A 16879-nucleotide genomic window follows, 5' to 3' on the forward strand; every position below is an offset into this window, starting at 1 on the left:
GGCCAAAGGGCTTGTACTGGGCTGTCATGTTCTATGTTCTATGATTCAGCTTGAAGCTAGCCTAGTTACTAAGTTACAAACTGTTAATTCCTTTAACATTTAGAGATTATAATTTTACTGATTCATCCTTCCCCACTCTCTAAGCTGTATTTGTGCGTGAGAGAGAAAATCTGAGCAAGTTTTACTCTTTTACTTAGATCAGTTTTAACATAATAAAACAATTTAGCTTTACTATAAAGCTTGAGTTCCTATGTTCTTTAGTTAAAATGTTTATTTCAACAAATTGTACAAGGAATATGAAAGAAAGAAGTTTCTCAAGAACATTTTTATTTCATAATTTAGGTACATGAAATCTATGAAACCAATTAAAAAGATTTATCCTAAATATTCCTCAGCTCTTTTGTACTTTATTCTTGCCTTTGCTATCAACTATAATGAGTTTTGAAAGAATTGTACAATAATTAAAAAATTTCAGCCTGTGATGCTGGGATTGTAACATTCCCTACAGCCTATAGACAAGGTGATGGAATCCTTATGGCATTTTAAAAGTACTGTCCTTTACTCACTTATGTCTCAAAATTATTATATTATTGTTCTGCAAAATAGATAATCCCATGTTCAGTTTGACGCAAATGCTATCATTCTTTTGTTTTCAGATTATTTATATTTCATCACTTCAATTTTTTTTAACAATTAAATGCATTGTGAATTTAATTTAGGCACATTGGCGGGGCTGTCTCCTACGAAAGAAGTTGTCTCATGCTTTAGCAGCTGTTCAAACTGAGGAAGAGGATGTCTTTGAAGAAGTTGATTTGAGTGAATTTACATTTGATGAGGTAAATAAATATCCAAAAACTTATTCCTCAGAGCTAGACGTTCCTTTTTAAATAATGAATATGGATTTAAGTTATATAACCTTTCTCTTTTATGCATTCATATTTAAAGTACGTGCATATCAATTGTTATGATGGTCAGGGAGAACAATAAATTTTTTTTAAAAAGTAGATGGTTCCCAACAACCAACTTACATAGATCACACAAGATTTCAAGTCTTGAGACTTTTACGGTGAAATAAACAAAATATATTTCTATAGAATGAATTTATTAAGCAACTAATACTCTGAAATTACAGAACAGATATCCTTTATTAGTTTCTTAATACATGATTCCCCACAGAACTGCAGTCTTTACAGAAACCTGTCCGAAGGTACTCCCGGCTTCCAACAGCTGGTTTCTCTTTGTTTTGTTGAGTCATTGGGCTGAATTTTGCCATTTTTTGCAAAGTGTTCTTATTGGTGCGATTTATGAGGCGTGACCATCATGGTCCTATTTTTGTGTCACATTCATCATGGAACTGGCTTATGTGGTACATAGCTCATGGAATCAAGCATTAGGAGAAGTGGAACTGCGTACCTTTGCTGGAACTTTGCAATTTTCACACTGCTGGTGCTGTTTTTAAACCCCTGCTTGATAGCACTTCAGGTGCTACAAGCCACAAACTGTTGTTTGCTGTGCAATGTTTGACTTTCATCACTGAGGATATGACGTAGAAAGGTAAGATCATCCCTTGTTTTGCAGACAAGGAACTTGGAAGTGCTTGTGGATAGGGTGATGAAAAGGAAGTGGCTCTCTTGATTGTGTAAAAGTGACCAAAAGTAGCTAATAAGTGAAAACTAAAATCTGTACTTTGAAACTATCATTGTCATTTTAACAAAATTTTAGGTGCATCCTTTTGAAGTGATTTGATTTTATATTACCTAGTGCCCAAGAAAATAGAAAAATCATATTTGTGAGGAAAGATTAAGCGAAGTGATTCATGCCCGTCATTGGGTAGCACCAGGAATTGAGCAAGATTTCCAGAAATTGGATCTTAATGTTTCTGTAATAAGTAGCATTATCATAAATTAACTTGCCAACAAATAAGGATCCCTGAAAGGTTTCAGGAAAACAGTAATTGCCCCATTCAGTTTCCTCTGTTTTACAAGAAGACACTTTGACTCATGAAATTACGGCAGCAATACTGACTGGGTTGCTGGCAAAAAATGTTTTCTTAAAAAAATCACATGATATGACACTACTGGCCAATTTAGATTTTATGGTCTGTTTTTGGATACAGAAATTACCACCATAATTTTTTTGCCAACTGTAGCTAATCAGCTTTGCTAAGCAAAACAAGCTATAAATTTCATTTAGAAATGGAATTCTATTGGGAAAAGAACATGATGAAATTCCTAAAAAAGAACCTGAAGACAGCATTGTTGTTTTTGGCAAAATAAGTGAAGTCCAAAACACTTTGAAGGATGCATAATCCTACTGGTGCCAAATACATTTTACAATAAAGACATTCAGTATATTAATAAAAGTGCCTCTGTCAGGTTAAAACTGGCGTCCTGAAAAAATGACTTTGGCATACAATGAATATGAAGTCCATGTGAATAATCCTGCTTTACTACCAGTGATTCTTATAGTTTAGGTAAGATAATTTCATTTGTTATTTCACTCCAATTATTGAATCCTATCTGAAAACCTGCTTCTTCACTCAGACCACTTTGAACAAAGACTGGATAACCTCAGAGCCTGCAAGTTCTCCCCAAGCTTTCTCAACTGAAAACCATTATCAGCAACTAAAGGTAATGTGCTGCATTATAGAAACCAATTAGTTCCATTTCTATTTTGAAAGAACTTCGCTGGAATGTTAGGATAATGAATCAAGAAATAAAAAGTTGTAAAAATTAATTACTTCAGAATATCTAGACACCATCACTGCAACAGATGAAATTTGTCACTGATGTTTTTCCCCAATTACTTAAAAAATGTGTTCTTTTATTTTGTTTTTCAGTCCTTTATGCTGCAGTGGTAATTAAGTGATGTACAACAGCTGTAAATTTGGCACAAAATTAGAAAACAATGAATGAAAATATACTGTAATTGTAAAAAAAGACAGAAGCAACGTTTCAGACAGACTTAGATAACAATTTGAAGAACTGCAATAAACCAAAACTTTAATATCTTAATTAATAGCAATTTGATTTGTCTCTCTGCTTATCTTTTGCATTTCAATTTATATATCAGTTATATGGAGAGGAAAAAGGTTAGTTGAATTGATCCATATGAAAGGAAGCTTGAGTACTTTCTATATATTTAGAATGGCTTCACAAATTTGATATTTTAAACTGGAAATTTTTAACTTTGGGCAAGGAGTATTTCAGTAGTAAGAACACATTCAGTTGTTGGTAAAGCAATACGATCAAGTTGGATTAAACAACCCTGTTATGGTCTTGAAATTCCACTCAAAGTGGTGATGTAAGGGTGGCATGTAGAATACAAAGTATTGCCCTAGCAACATGCTCAGAATACTTGAAAGCCAGTCAATATTTACCAGCTCACATTTTGACATTGCTAAGAGAATTTTGCACACACAGGAGTGCTGAGTATTTTGCTTTTCTTTTAGTATTTTTGCTTTGCAGTTGGATTTTTGTTACAATCCTTTTCTAACTAGATTTTCTCTTGTGAAGTTACTCTGGTAGTTTTCACCAATGGTCATCTTGGAAGGCATTTAAACTCTCTTGCACGCTTGCAATTTTTTGTTGGTATAATGTTATGTTTATCATTGGCTATTTTCTTCTTTCCCAGCTTTGCTGTGACTAACTATCTCCATTACAGTATTCTCCCTCTTGGAACTTGTGCATTAAAAAAGAATTCCAAAATGGCAATTAGTTAAGAATCAAGAACACTATGCCAGTGGTCAAAATCCTCCCATCCAGATATATGGCAATTATCCATTATTCCATAGAGAAGGACCTTTTTCTTAAAAAATGTTTTATTTTGAAGAAGAAGCGCTTTCAATGTCTTGAACATGTTTCAAGTTTGTAAAGACAATGAAAAATTGTTGGAAATAGCTTATCCCGAACTCTGTTTTTCTCTGAATCGCAGGGTTTTTTTTTGCTTTTAAAATGGTCCTCAATAAATATATAAAATAACTAATAGTACATTACAGGTAAATTTAGAACATTAATTGAAATGAAATTGAGAGAGGTTGGGATAAGGCAATCCTGATGGTCTTGCTTCTCCATGATTATCTTGTGATGTTGTGAACAATTAGGAATGAATGTGGAAACATAAGAATAAGAAATATCACAGTGGTGACCCAAGTATGCAAAAATGAATTCTGCAGCAACATGACAAGATTAAAAGCAGCACTTGGCATTGTCCTCTATTTATCAATCCGTTAAAATAGTTTCCCAAATAGAATGTCTGTATAATGATTTGTTTAAGCATGCCTTAAAATGTAGTATATTGTAATGATTTCTTCAAAATTAAGCTGTGTTGTAAATATTTCCCAGGCTCCTCATAAAGCCACTGATTTATTTGGTTTGCCAAGGCAACGGCAGCGAGCATGGCAGGATGATGACATCAATAGTGTTGAAAAGTTTGGATCACCGTCCCTTTCACCAGCGACTACCAGTGTTGTGCAAACTCCCAGGTAGAAACTGATGAAATATTTAACAATAATGAAACTTTTTTTTGCAAGGCTACAATGAGGACCAGATTGTAACTTTCTGAGTAAAGGTGTCTTGAATGAGATAAGATTGGACCCTATGGGCTGATTTTTAATTCAGGGTTAGGGACCCATTGTCTGGATAATTTCTGCATTCTGACCCCACCCTACAGCTATGCAGCTCCTGTACCCATGATCTTCCTATTTAGATATCCTAATTGGGCTTGAGGTGAGCTTGGTGGCCTATTGGTTGTGCTGAGTGTTATCAGGGTGCTGTAGCTGCCATCGAGCATGAATAACAAAATAAGATGACTGCCATGCTGGAGATATCACCTTGGAGAACTGGCAGCCTCGATCAATAGAAAAGTGATTGAACAGTTCATAAAGTTTCAACTTTGATCTCCAGCATCTGCAGACTCACTTTCTCCTCCAATAGAAAAGTGACCCAATAGTAAAACGAAAGATAATGCACTCGAACTGTTTCAAGGCATCCCAGATCCCAAAATGTTTCAACTTTAAAAAAAAACTTTTCACTTCTGCCTGCTTTTAGCCCGGTATCTGGGCACTCAGTGTTTACCAAACTGGTCAGGTCTGGCAGTTTATATATTAAACCTCACTTTCTCGATCTTTATGAACCATTAGCACACTCCACAAGGTGCTTAATGGTCTGTTAATTGGAGTGGATGGATTCCCCATTCCCTCTCTTTGAAAATTGCCACTTATTGTGGAGGCAGTGGGATGCAGTTCCACCTTCTCAGAACATGATTGTCGAATCACATCCTTAGCCATTCCCAGCGCCAACGAGCAATTAAAAATCAACCTCTATGTGTTAAAGATGTTTCAAACTTCCAAAACAAGAGACAATAAATTCTTTCCTTGAACATGGTGGTAGAATCATCAGATAATAACTTGTATGATCATGTTCATACATTGTATATCTATATGGTGCACAGGTACTAGTTAACCACATTGTTGCTATTTTTGGTAGAAGAACTGATACACAACATTAATTTAAAGGTTTTAGTTCTTCATGACTGCAGATTATACATGTTTTCTCTTTATTTTCTGAGCATATTTCCTCATTCATGTTTGTGGAATTTTGAATTTGATCATGAAAACGAATCTTCCAGCTCAGCGAGCAAACCTATATTCAGAACCTCAACCTGAGTTACAAATCTTCTCAAAACTCGCTGATCATGAAGTTTCAAAAATATATAGCTAATAATTGAACAATTTGCATAATTGAAACTTGAATTATTTAGTGTATTATTTAAAAGGCTCACCATGGTGCTGTGGTACTTCAACCCAACTACAATTTTAAAAAAGTTATCAACCTCATTCCTCATGCTCTATCCATGCCACTTCATAGCTGGAAGTGCCATAGCTTAGTGTGTACAGTATAAGGGGCCATGGGAAGACTAGTGAGAGGAGGGGTTAGCGTGACCTTTCTACCCCAGGTTTGCCACCAACAACAGCAGAAGATTTCAACTGGTTTGACTGGAGAAGCAAAGACAAAGCCTAATTTGATACGGAATTATGTATGTATTTGAAAAGGAAGAATATGAAACCATACAGAGGGAAGAAAAATAGAGAAATTGTAACTAAACAGATGGGGTTGATTATCACTAGCCTTAATCTGGTGTTAACAGGAAGGTAATGGCCTCAAAATGGATTTGGAAGCCCTACTGCCCTGTTAATAGAGAGAAAGGTCAAATCCATTCTGAGCACTTGAAGCACCCACCTGCTTCAGCAGTGGCAACATTTCAGCACACAAATTGAATTCGTAGGAAGCTACATTTCTATTTTTGTTGGAAAGCATGTGCCATGTACGCTGCAATCATTTCCATGGAATTGCAAAGTAAATTTTATACTTTCTTTTACTGTCTAATGGAGTTGGAATGCTGTGTTAAATCACACACAAATTATCCCCCTCATTTATAATAGCAAACCCAACCTCCCCCACACTGTATCATTTACTGATTAGGGTTGAGGAAACCTGCTACTGGCAAGCTTTACATTATGACTTAGGTTAGAGGGTGGACCAATTTCATTCCTCGTCTCATTCTTGCAGTGGTCATAACAATATTGTAATTTAGCCAGATGCTTATATGGTCCTTACTGCAGACGATACAAATAATATAGGAGCAGGAATGGTCACTCAGCCCATTGAGCCTGCTACTCCATTTAGTATGATCATGGCTGATTGAACAACTGAGTGCCTTTGACCCACCCCATCCACACTAGCCTTCAGGTCGTTGATAATCAAAAAAAAACCTTGAAGACTAACTTCCACAACCTTCTGATCTAGAGTATTCCAAAGATTTACCACCTTCTGAATGAAGAAAAAACTCTTTATCTTAGTCCTAAATGACATCACCCTTATTTTTAATTTGTATTCCCTGGTTCTAGACCCCGAACCAAGGGAAACATCTTACCTGCATCTAATCTGTCTATCCTTTTAAGTATTCAATGAGAACACCTCTCATTCTTTGAAACTTGGAGAATATCAGCCAGGTATCCCCAATCTGTCTTCATTGGACGGTGCTACCTTCCCCGAACAAGTCTGCTGAACCTTTGTTGCACTCCCTCTATGCAATAATATCTTTCCTGAGATAAGGAGGCCAAATCTGTACCCAGTACTCCAGGCGCAGTCTACCTAAGTTTCCATGCAATTGAAACAAGCCTTCACTACTCCTGTCCTCAAATCCTCTTGCAATAAAGGATAACATTCCATTAGCCTTACTAATTGCTTATTATACCTTCACCTTATTTCTCAGTGACTTACTGACAAGGGCTTATAGAATCCTTTTAGCCATCTTCACTTTCCAACCTCTTACCATTTAAGAAATGCAGATCTGTTCTTCCTACCAAAGTGAATGCCATTTTTCCACATAATATTCCATATGTCATATTCTTGCCCACTTACTAATCGTGTCCAAATCTTACTAAGAAAGTACTACATCTTCTTCATAACATACCAGTATGAGAATGACCCATATTTATTCTTACGCTGTTTTTGTCTGTAAGACAATTCTTAATCCATGCCAGTATATTACCACATGGCATGGGCAGCATGGAGGCAGTGGTTAGCGATGGTGCCTCACAGCACCAAGGACGCAGGTTCAATTCCAACCTTGGGTGACTGTTTGTGAGGAGTTTGCACATTGTCTGTATGTCTGTTTGGGTTTTCACCAGATGCTGCAGTTTCCTCCCAGCCTAATGATGTGCAGGTTAGGTGGATTGGCCATGCTAATTTACCCTTCAGTGTCCAAGAATTTGCAGATTAGGGAGATTGGCTATGGTAAATGTGGGGTTATAGCGATAGGTCAGGAGGCTGGATCTGGCTGGGATGATCTTTGGAGGGTCAGTGCAGACTCAGTGGGCCAAATGGTCTCTTTCTGCAATGTGCATGATTCTATGTGCTGTAACCAACCACTTATGAAAAATATTATCAAAAGTCTTCTAAAAATCCAAATCTACCACATCCTTCAGCTTCCCTTTATTATTTTTGTTGGTATCACCCTCAAGTAATTCTGACAGGTTTATCAAACACTATTTTACATTCACAAATCCATTCTGACTATGCCTATTAAGATCATTTTTTCTCCAAATTGTCTATTTATCACATCATTTATGATGAATCTAGCATTTTCCTTACTAGTGATGTAAGGTTTAACTGCTCTGTAGATTTTTTTTCCTCTTTCCCCTTCCTTGTGAGCTAACATTTTCAAACTTCTAATCTACAGGAATCATTCCAGAATCTCTGAAAGTTTGGAAGGTGATTACCAATGTATTGTCTATCTCTGTAACCAATTTAAACAAAAATTGCTGGAAAAGCTCAGCAGATCTGGCAATATCTGTGGGGAGAAATCAGAGTTAACATTTTGGCTCAAAGAACCCTTCCTCAGAATGGATTCTGAGGAGAGATCCCTCGACCTGAAATGTTAATTCTGATTTCTCTCCACAGATGCTGCCAGACCTGCTAAGCTTTTCCAGCAATTTCTGTTTTTGTTTTTCGTTTACAGCATCTGCAGTTCTTTTGATTTTTATTCTATAACTAGTTCCTTCAGCACTCTGGGATGTGGACTATGAGGCTCCAGGGGCACATCAACATTCAGCCTCATTAATTTCTTGAGTACAACTTTCTTACTTAGTAATCTTCTTCAACAACTCATTCTCCCTGGTCACTATGATCTTTGATTCTGGGAGATTTCTTGTATCTTCCTCAGTAAAAACAAATCAAATAATTATTTAGCTTCTGTGTCATTTCAGTATTCCCCATAATAAATACTACCCTTTTATCAGAAGCACATTTGTCTGAACCAAACACAGATGGGTCCTGCCAATGTTATTTGAAATTAATATTTGATCACACCTCTTCATAAATTTAATTCATTGAGTTTTGTATTGGGGTGTCTCTTTGGCAGCTTCAACACTCACCAGCTGATTTTAACTTAGGCTAGTGCCTCAAAGTCATAGCTGCTGCTTCACTGCATCAGGTCACATTTAATTAGCTGTTTCTCGAAGACTGGCCCAACAATTCTAAATGTAGAGATAGCAGGAGCAAGGAACAATCTATTTAGTAGGCTGCTTCTGTCATTACCATAATTCTATAAGTAGAGTAAAGCTATCTTGTTGAGCAAACTTCAGGTGCCGCTGGCAATAAACATGCACCTTTTCGTATTAGTCAACTTCATTCCCATCCAGTAAGAAGCATAAAAGGTCAGCTTTAAGATCTGTCTTGAGACTGGTAACATTAACCTTTAATCTTGATTCTGGTTTGGCTATGAATATAAGATAACACCTATGATTGAAGACATCTAAAAAATATTAAGAAATAATTTGAGCTTTGTTCCTCTCAGCTGCACTCCACTTCCTGCCAAACTCTCTGTTTCTAGTTAAAAGACTACCTATTATTTTAATGTGCTGGATCTGTTGAAGAGTAATGCTCCTTTTAACAGTGTGAAAAATAGAAATAATTTTGCTTTTATTTGGTCACACCGTAGAACTATTTCAGGGTTCTCTGAGGTTACATCTTGCAGTAAGCAAGGCTTCAAGTCACAGAAAGAAGAACAGATCTCTCTGGAATGGTAAGCACACCTTATTAATTTACAAAGCTAGTTTTTCACAAACTGAATCACTCTAAAAGAAATAAAGCATCTTGCTTCGTACTTCCTGTCACAACTATTAAAAAGAATCAACTTTGCCAAAACTCCCAATTTAATTCAGTACGTCCTTTCAAACTAAAGTGAAGTAATCTTCCACATTTTTTAAAGTTTTCAGCATTTCAAAATAGCTTTTCAATGTGACTTTGATTTTGGATAATACCTGGAAACAAGATTTATTGTACATATACATCGCGAGGAAGTATACTTTTGAATTGGAAGAGATTGATAGAAAAAGGTGTTCTATAAAGTTCTGTAAAAATACTTCAAAAATAATTATAAACGATACTGTTTGTTGATAGCCTTTAAGGTAAATTTATTTAATATTTTCACTTGTTCTTATTTATGTATAACTTATTGTAAACCGTCTCTAGGAAATTGCATTAACTTTAGCTTTTATCTTTTTGTTCTTGTTACTAATAGGGGCTTTAAGAATGCTCATACTGCACAGCTAATGTTGAAACGAGCTCAGAAAATGAAATCCAAGAAAGCAGAGGCTAAAAAATTGCTGGGTATGTTTACTTTCCCCCCTGCAAATTGGCAGTCATCCAGTAGGACTTTCTGAAGGGCAAAGAATTGGGTTCCATTCATATATTATTTCAAGATAAGTGTTAACCATTTCATCTGCCACAGTGTATTATTCTTAAATCAAATGTATATGTGTTTATTGTTTTGATATGCTGTGAGCGTATCTTTTGTGTGTAATTAGTTTTATCATAACCATAGGTTGTTATCTTACTTGCATGTTAATTCAGAATTATTATTCAAATGCACAATATTTGGTGCGACATTGATGCTGTACATTTTGTGAGACAGTTGGTGTCTCATCTGCCACTTGATCAAAAGGTTTTGTTTTCCTTTTGGTCAGCAAGGATTGGAAACCTGAAGCAATTCTACAATAGCAACCAATTCCCACTAGCTTTTCCCTTTCACTCTATTCTAAGCCTACCTTTTGTTCAATTATTATTGCCAGTTGGGTATTTACTATCTTTTCTGATCTTCTCCTTTCTGACCCTAAATGATCTGTTCTTAATAAGGATGTTACTTTCATCTCCCTATGTCCAATGTCAAAGAATTTCAAGATCAACATAATCTATGATTTAGTGATGCCTTTGTTTCAAATTGTGTTTTTCACTCAAGAAGCACCCTTCCTCCATGTTGTGTCACCAGCATTTTTAATAATATTGGACCCTTTCCTTGTAGTACCCGGTCTTGATTATTATTGAGAATTCCATGCTCTTTTCTTTCTTTGGGCTTGAGCTTCATCATTCTCTCAATGCCAACAGGGGTATTACTATAACTAAATCCATTGATGAAGTGGGCAATTGTTTTTGAATGGCAAAACAATCATTAAATAAGCTGAAGACAGCTATCTGACTCATTTTCATACTTTCTACTGTAAAACACTAAACTATTAATTACCAGTTTGTTACTGATCTAATATTTTACAGCTTATTTCCTCCAATCTCATTGTTTTTCCAACTCTGCAAGATCAATTTATTATACCTCCGTAAAATATGTAGAAACAAGACTAAAAGTAATAAAAAAGCAAAATACTGATGCTGGAATCAAATGGTGAACACTGGAGAAATTCAGCAGGTCAGACAGCAACAGTGGATAAAGAAATAGAGTTAATGCTTCAAGTCTGGTATGACTCTTCTTCAGAATCTTCAGAGACTTCCTATCAGAAAGATGTTGTGAAACTTGAAAGGGTTCAGAAAAGATTTACAAGGATGTTGCCGCATAGGTTTAGGGTGAGGGGGGAAAGATATAAAAGAGACCGAAGGGGCAACTTTTTCACGCAGAGGGTGGTATGTGTATGGAATGAGCTGCCAGAGGGTGTGGTCGAGGCTGGTACAGCTGCAACATTTAAGAGGCATTTGGATGGGTATATGAATAGGAAGGGTTTGAAGGGATATCTGCCGGGTGCTGGCAGGTGGGACTAGATTGGGTTGGGATATCTGGTCGGCATGGACAGGTTGGGCCGAAGGGTCTGTTTCCATGCTGTACATCTCTATGACTCTATGACTTGCTTGATTGATTGTTTCAGCCTGCTCTTGTCCCATTCTCTGATCTCCCATTTTACTGCCCATCCCCACTCTCTACCCTATCTACCTAATTCCTTATACTTCAGTGATGGTTTCAGTTTGTTCAACCCTAATCATCTCTGTTTCATTGAAGATATTTCCTGTGCACTTCTTTTTTTTCTCTGAGCTGTCCACTTCATTCTTGAAAGGAAGCCCATGGATTAACATCTTCCCCCACCTGCCTGAACTTGTTCTCATCCAGAAAGACACTTTTCCACAGTTTGGAATTTGCAATGGTACCTTCTAAGTCTGTCATTTAATAAGTCATGTGAAATGTTCTTCAGTCATGTTTAAGCTCCATCTTGAATTATCCTTGTGATAAGGAGTTCCATGTCACTGTTTCAAAGTAGAAAAGGGAGTTATTCATGGTTTCCTAATCTATATTTATCCCACAATCAGCAGAACTTCTAAAAAGTTAGTTATGATCACTGTGACAGCTTGCAATAAGCAAATTAGCTGCTTTGTTTCCTGCTTTACAATAGTTACTGCAATTCAAAAGTGCTTTAAAGGCTAGAAAATCTTTAATACTTCTTGTGCTCATACCTAGTGATAGAGGAATGAAATGTTCTACTTTCATCTAATTTTTTTCAATCTGGACTTCCAATTTTGATCCATATGTGACATTTTATTGTTTCTCTGCTCCCAAATTTTACAACAAGGGTGCAAGTTACAATTGTGAAACTGCACTGGTAATACCCAGTCTTCCAAGGCCAATTTAAGCTGGATATCCAGGCTCTCAGCATGCTGCATTTGTATATATTACAAGCTACATTTTTAGTACACAAGGTCCTCTTCTTTGTACACAGAAGAAACATATACATATTCTATGCCTGTTTCAATTCAAAATAGATGGCAGCCATTCTCTGGTTCATTTCTCAGGGCAATGGATTAATCAGCAGAATTAACTTGCCTTAATTAAAAAATTAAGCAAAACTTAGCAGTTATCAGTCTGTCATTATTAATTTATGCATCACCCATTGCAACTTCCCTACCAATTGGAGCCCACTTTTCATCCGGTGCTCTCAAATAGTGTAGATGTTGCTTTCCTTTCACATTAGTGTTTCTTGCAAATTGTCCTGATAAGTGCAAGATGAAAAGCTTCAATAAAATGTCTTTTTTTTTAATCAGCAATACTCAAAAATAGCTTGCATAAGACCAGATATTAAATTGATGGAGACTTTCCAAGATGGCCCAGCAGAGTTTCCACATTGCATCTCATACTTTCTTGATGTGCCCCATGAGGCTGACTTTCATCAGTCTCAGAATATTCAGGAAAGGGAGGAAAAAGTAGCTGGCAAAGAATTTCTTTCCTAGTCACTCAACTATGCCTTTTGGCAGTCTGCCCATTGACAGTATCCATAGATCTGTCATTGTATTGGCGCCATTCTGCTTTCTGAGTAAGAAGGCTGAGAATATAAAACAAAAATGAACAAAACTAAACCTTCAAAATGGGAATTGCAAACGTCAAAACAGTACATCAATGCTTCTTAGTTCAATTGTCATGCTTCAATCAGGAAAATGCTTTTAAAATCTTGAACATTTTGTTGCTAGTTATTTTTTATGATAAAAATCCATCCATTAATAGCAGTAATATTCTATGCATCTTCCGTGCACCATAATCAGAAGGTTTCACTGCATGCATCTTCCAAACTCACACCCAGAAGGATAGGGGCAGCAAGTACATGGAAACATCACCACCTGCAAATTCCTCTCGGAGGCATTCACTATCCTGACTTGGAAACACATCACACTTACTTCAGTGTTGCTGGGTCAAACTCCTGGAACTCCCTCCCCAAGTGGATTTATGTGTCTAACTACAACAAATGGATTGGAACAGTTCAAAAAGGTAGCTTAACACCACCTACTCAAAGGCAACTAGGGATGAGTGATAAATGCTGGCTCAGCCCAGCATTCCATTAATGAATAACATAAATTATTTTACAACCTATTTTTCAAATCTACCTGTGCAGAGATGTTATTACTCACGCTGGAGTAGGTGAGTAACTTGTATTCCAATTGGCTACACCTGTTACAGTGTAGGCCATATCTGCAATCCTTGATACACTTAGAATTATGATTTTGTTTTATTGACACATTTCTCAAGGATAGGGATACAGGAGCACGGGAAAAGTTTATAATGTTATCATTCATGGCACCATCTTTGGTACAAGGTACCTAGGTGGAAAATCATAGGTACAAAGGAGTAAAATTCAAAAAGAAAAATTCAACATTAGAGTTCTTATCAGTACAAAGTAGTAGATAAAGAAATAAAGTTAAAAGTTAAAATTACAGTCCTTCTTTATCCATGGCCTGTATTTGCTCTGTGCTGGGCTTATCCCACAAGGTCTTGCAGTCCCCATAAGGGCTCAATCTTTCCTCCACACTGTTGAGCAAGAGAGCTCCAGTAGATGTGCCATGCCTCCACCAGTAGGTGATTACATTGAGGAAGGGCAATTGGATCATTCAAAAAAAATCCTTCTCTAGAAAAAGGGTGTATGTGGTGACAGAAGAGCTCATAGAAAGAAAGGGTGGACTTAACATCCTTCTATAAGTACGGTAACTAGAACTGTACACAACTCCAGATGTGGCCTCACCAATGCCCTGTTTAACTGATGCATTACCTCTCTATTTTAGAGTTCACTTTAAAATAAGCCATCACCCATGTAAGAAGGGCATTAGGCCATCTGAGGATGAGTGTTTTTGGAGATTTTTCTGAAAGGACAGTAGGGGCAGATCAGCCGTGATCTTATTGAATAGTGGAGTAGGCTTAAGGAATTGAGGGATCTGCCTCTGCACGAACTGGTATACAGCTAGGCCAAAATGCCAGCCTCGTGCTGTGTATAATATGTAAGCAAAGGTTCATGATCTTTGAGCCATCCATGTGTTCAAATCCATGTTACATTTCAACAAAGACAAACATAATGATGTAACTAATCAGACATTAATAAATTCACTTCTTTAAATTCAAACTTCTGATAACAATTTTTCTAAAGCTTATTGTAGCTGTTTTTCTTCTATGTTGTACATTGTAATGCAATCAGTCATTACCAGATCCCTCGTTCTTTAAAAGTATGTAATTTTTCCACATGTAGGAAATAATTATGAAGCAATTAACAAAAAAAGTTATTAATCTTTATATTCCATGTTCTCATCATAATACAAGATATATTTCTTCAAGGACGTCTAATCATTTTATTTTAGAAATCTCTTTTCTTACCAAGATTTCCTTCCACACTATGGAGATCAATTCTCACCCGTTTCTTTACAACACTCTTTGTTGAATGAGCATTGTCCCAAAGAGAACCATTATACATTTTTCTTTGATTTCCTTGGGATATTATGTAAGGACACTCCCATATCTATTGCTTTCAGTCTTGCCATTATTTCAGCAGCTAAGGTGGTTTTCACTACCCATATTTTTTTGGATTCCCTTGCCAATGGAAAACATTTGTTAATCTTTCACCAAATGTGATAAACCCTGTCATTCGAGAATATCCTTTTGGAAGATTGCCATGTGAAGCATCACTAATAATGACTAACTTAAACATATGAATTAAAAACAAATAATTACTTAAATGGAAAATGACTGCAGAATTCTGAGGTGCAGAGAGATCTAGGTTTTCTAGTGCGTTAGTCACAAGCACTTAGCATGCAGATACAGCATATAATCAGGAAGGCTAATAGGATGTTAGCTTTTATTAGGATAGAAATTTAACATTAAAAAACTGATCTTATGCTTCAGTTATGCAGCATATTGATCAGATTATATATCATATTCTATGCACAGTTTTGATCTTCCGACTTATGGAGGCTGTTCAAAGGAGGCTTATGAGATTGGCAACTGGAATGAGCATTTTATCTTCTGAGGACAGGCTGTGCTCATTTCTACTGGAATTTAGAAAGATGAGGAGCATTTTGATTGAAGCATTTGAGATCCTGAATGGTTTTGATGAGATAAATGGGGAATGATAGTTGCAGTGTCTTTGGAACTCTTTCTGAAAGGATGGTGAAAGTGGTAGCTAAAGGAGTTTCTGAAATTACGAGAATTGATAGCATCCTTTGTCTGCAGGATTCAGAGTCTCGCATGGTATATTACTTGCCTGGTGCGAGGGTGAGGGACATCTCTGACCAGTTTGAAAAGATATTGGAGAGGGAGGGAAGGATTCAGTTGTTGTGGCCTATGTCAAGACAAAATCAGAAGCAATACTAGGAAAGAGGACCTGTTTAGAGATTATCAGAAAATAGGAGCTAAATTAGAGAACAGGTTATAATCTTCGGATTACAACCCAACCCACGTGCAAATTGGCATAGGGCCATGATAATACAGAAAGTAAACATGTGGCTAAAAGAGTGGTGCAGGAAAGAGGGGTTCCTTTTCATGGAGCACTGGCATCAGTATTGGAACAGGAGGGATCTGTACATTGGGATTGTCTCCATCTGAATTGAGCTGGGACTAATGTTCTAGCAAAAAGGGTAAATAGGGTGGTCAACAAGAGTTTAAACTAAAACGTGGTGGGGGAAAGGGAAGTGTAAAATGCCAAGAAGTATAATGGCCAGTGGGATACAAAGCAGCAGGTCAACTTTTTAGGATATGATAAAAGGTTGTGTGACTTTGGTTGTGTGATATGATTGTGTGACTTTGGAACCTTCTACTTCAGACAGCAGACAATGGGTATTCTTTGAATAGTTTTCAGACAGGGGTGGATAGATCTTTGTTAGTGAATCAAAGGCAGTCAGGGATAGATAGGAATGCAGAATTTGGAACACAAACGGATCAACCATGACCTATTGAATGATAGAACAGGTTTGAAGGGCTGACTGAAATAATTCTGCTCTTAATTTGTATGTTTGTAAATATTTTGGATTACCTCCCAGTTAAAAACCTGCGTACACCTTTATCGGAATTTAATTTCTTTAATGTTGTATCTGTTCTCAAAACCTGCTCAACCATAGCATATTTTAACATGATACTCCATTTCATTGGTGACAACCAAGACTGAGTCTGATTGTTCAGTTGAATTGGTTGTGCAGTCAAACTTCTTAACTGGTCAGTCACTACCTTGCATGCAGGCTCCTTTTATTGTGAGGACTTGGCCCTATTTATTGGAATGTGGTTGACCTGCTCAAAT

At 36.7% G+C, this 16879-nt stretch overlaps 1 protein-coding gene across 1 annotated transcript in view; it reads left to right on the forward strand.

Annotated features, from left to right (window-relative positions):
- lrriq1 (leucine-rich repeats and IQ motif containing 1) overlaps nucleotides 1–16879 on the forward strand; it is a 180313-nt gene that overhangs the window by 110293 nt on the left and 53141 nt on the right. Inside the window, exons 18-22 of the mRNA XM_043709694.1 lie at nucleotides 720–836; nucleotides 2544–2630; nucleotides 4344–4483; nucleotides 9505–9588; nucleotides 10087–10175. Coding sequence (XP_043565629.1) covers nucleotides 720–836; nucleotides 2544–2630; nucleotides 4344–4483; nucleotides 9505–9588; nucleotides 10087–10175 — 517 coding nt within the window. The remainder of the gene's footprint in view (nucleotides 1–719; nucleotides 837–2543; nucleotides 2631–4343; nucleotides 4484–9504; nucleotides 9589–10086; nucleotides 10176–16879) is intronic.

This window comes from Chiloscyllium plagiosum, chromosome 19 (genome assembly GCF_004010195.1).
Source record: "Chiloscyllium plagiosum isolate BGI_BamShark_2017 chromosome 19, ASM401019v2, whole genome shotgun sequence".
NCBI classification, from domain to species: domain Eukaryota; kingdom Metazoa; phylum Chordata; class Chondrichthyes; order Orectolobiformes; family Hemiscylliidae; genus Chiloscyllium; species Chiloscyllium plagiosum.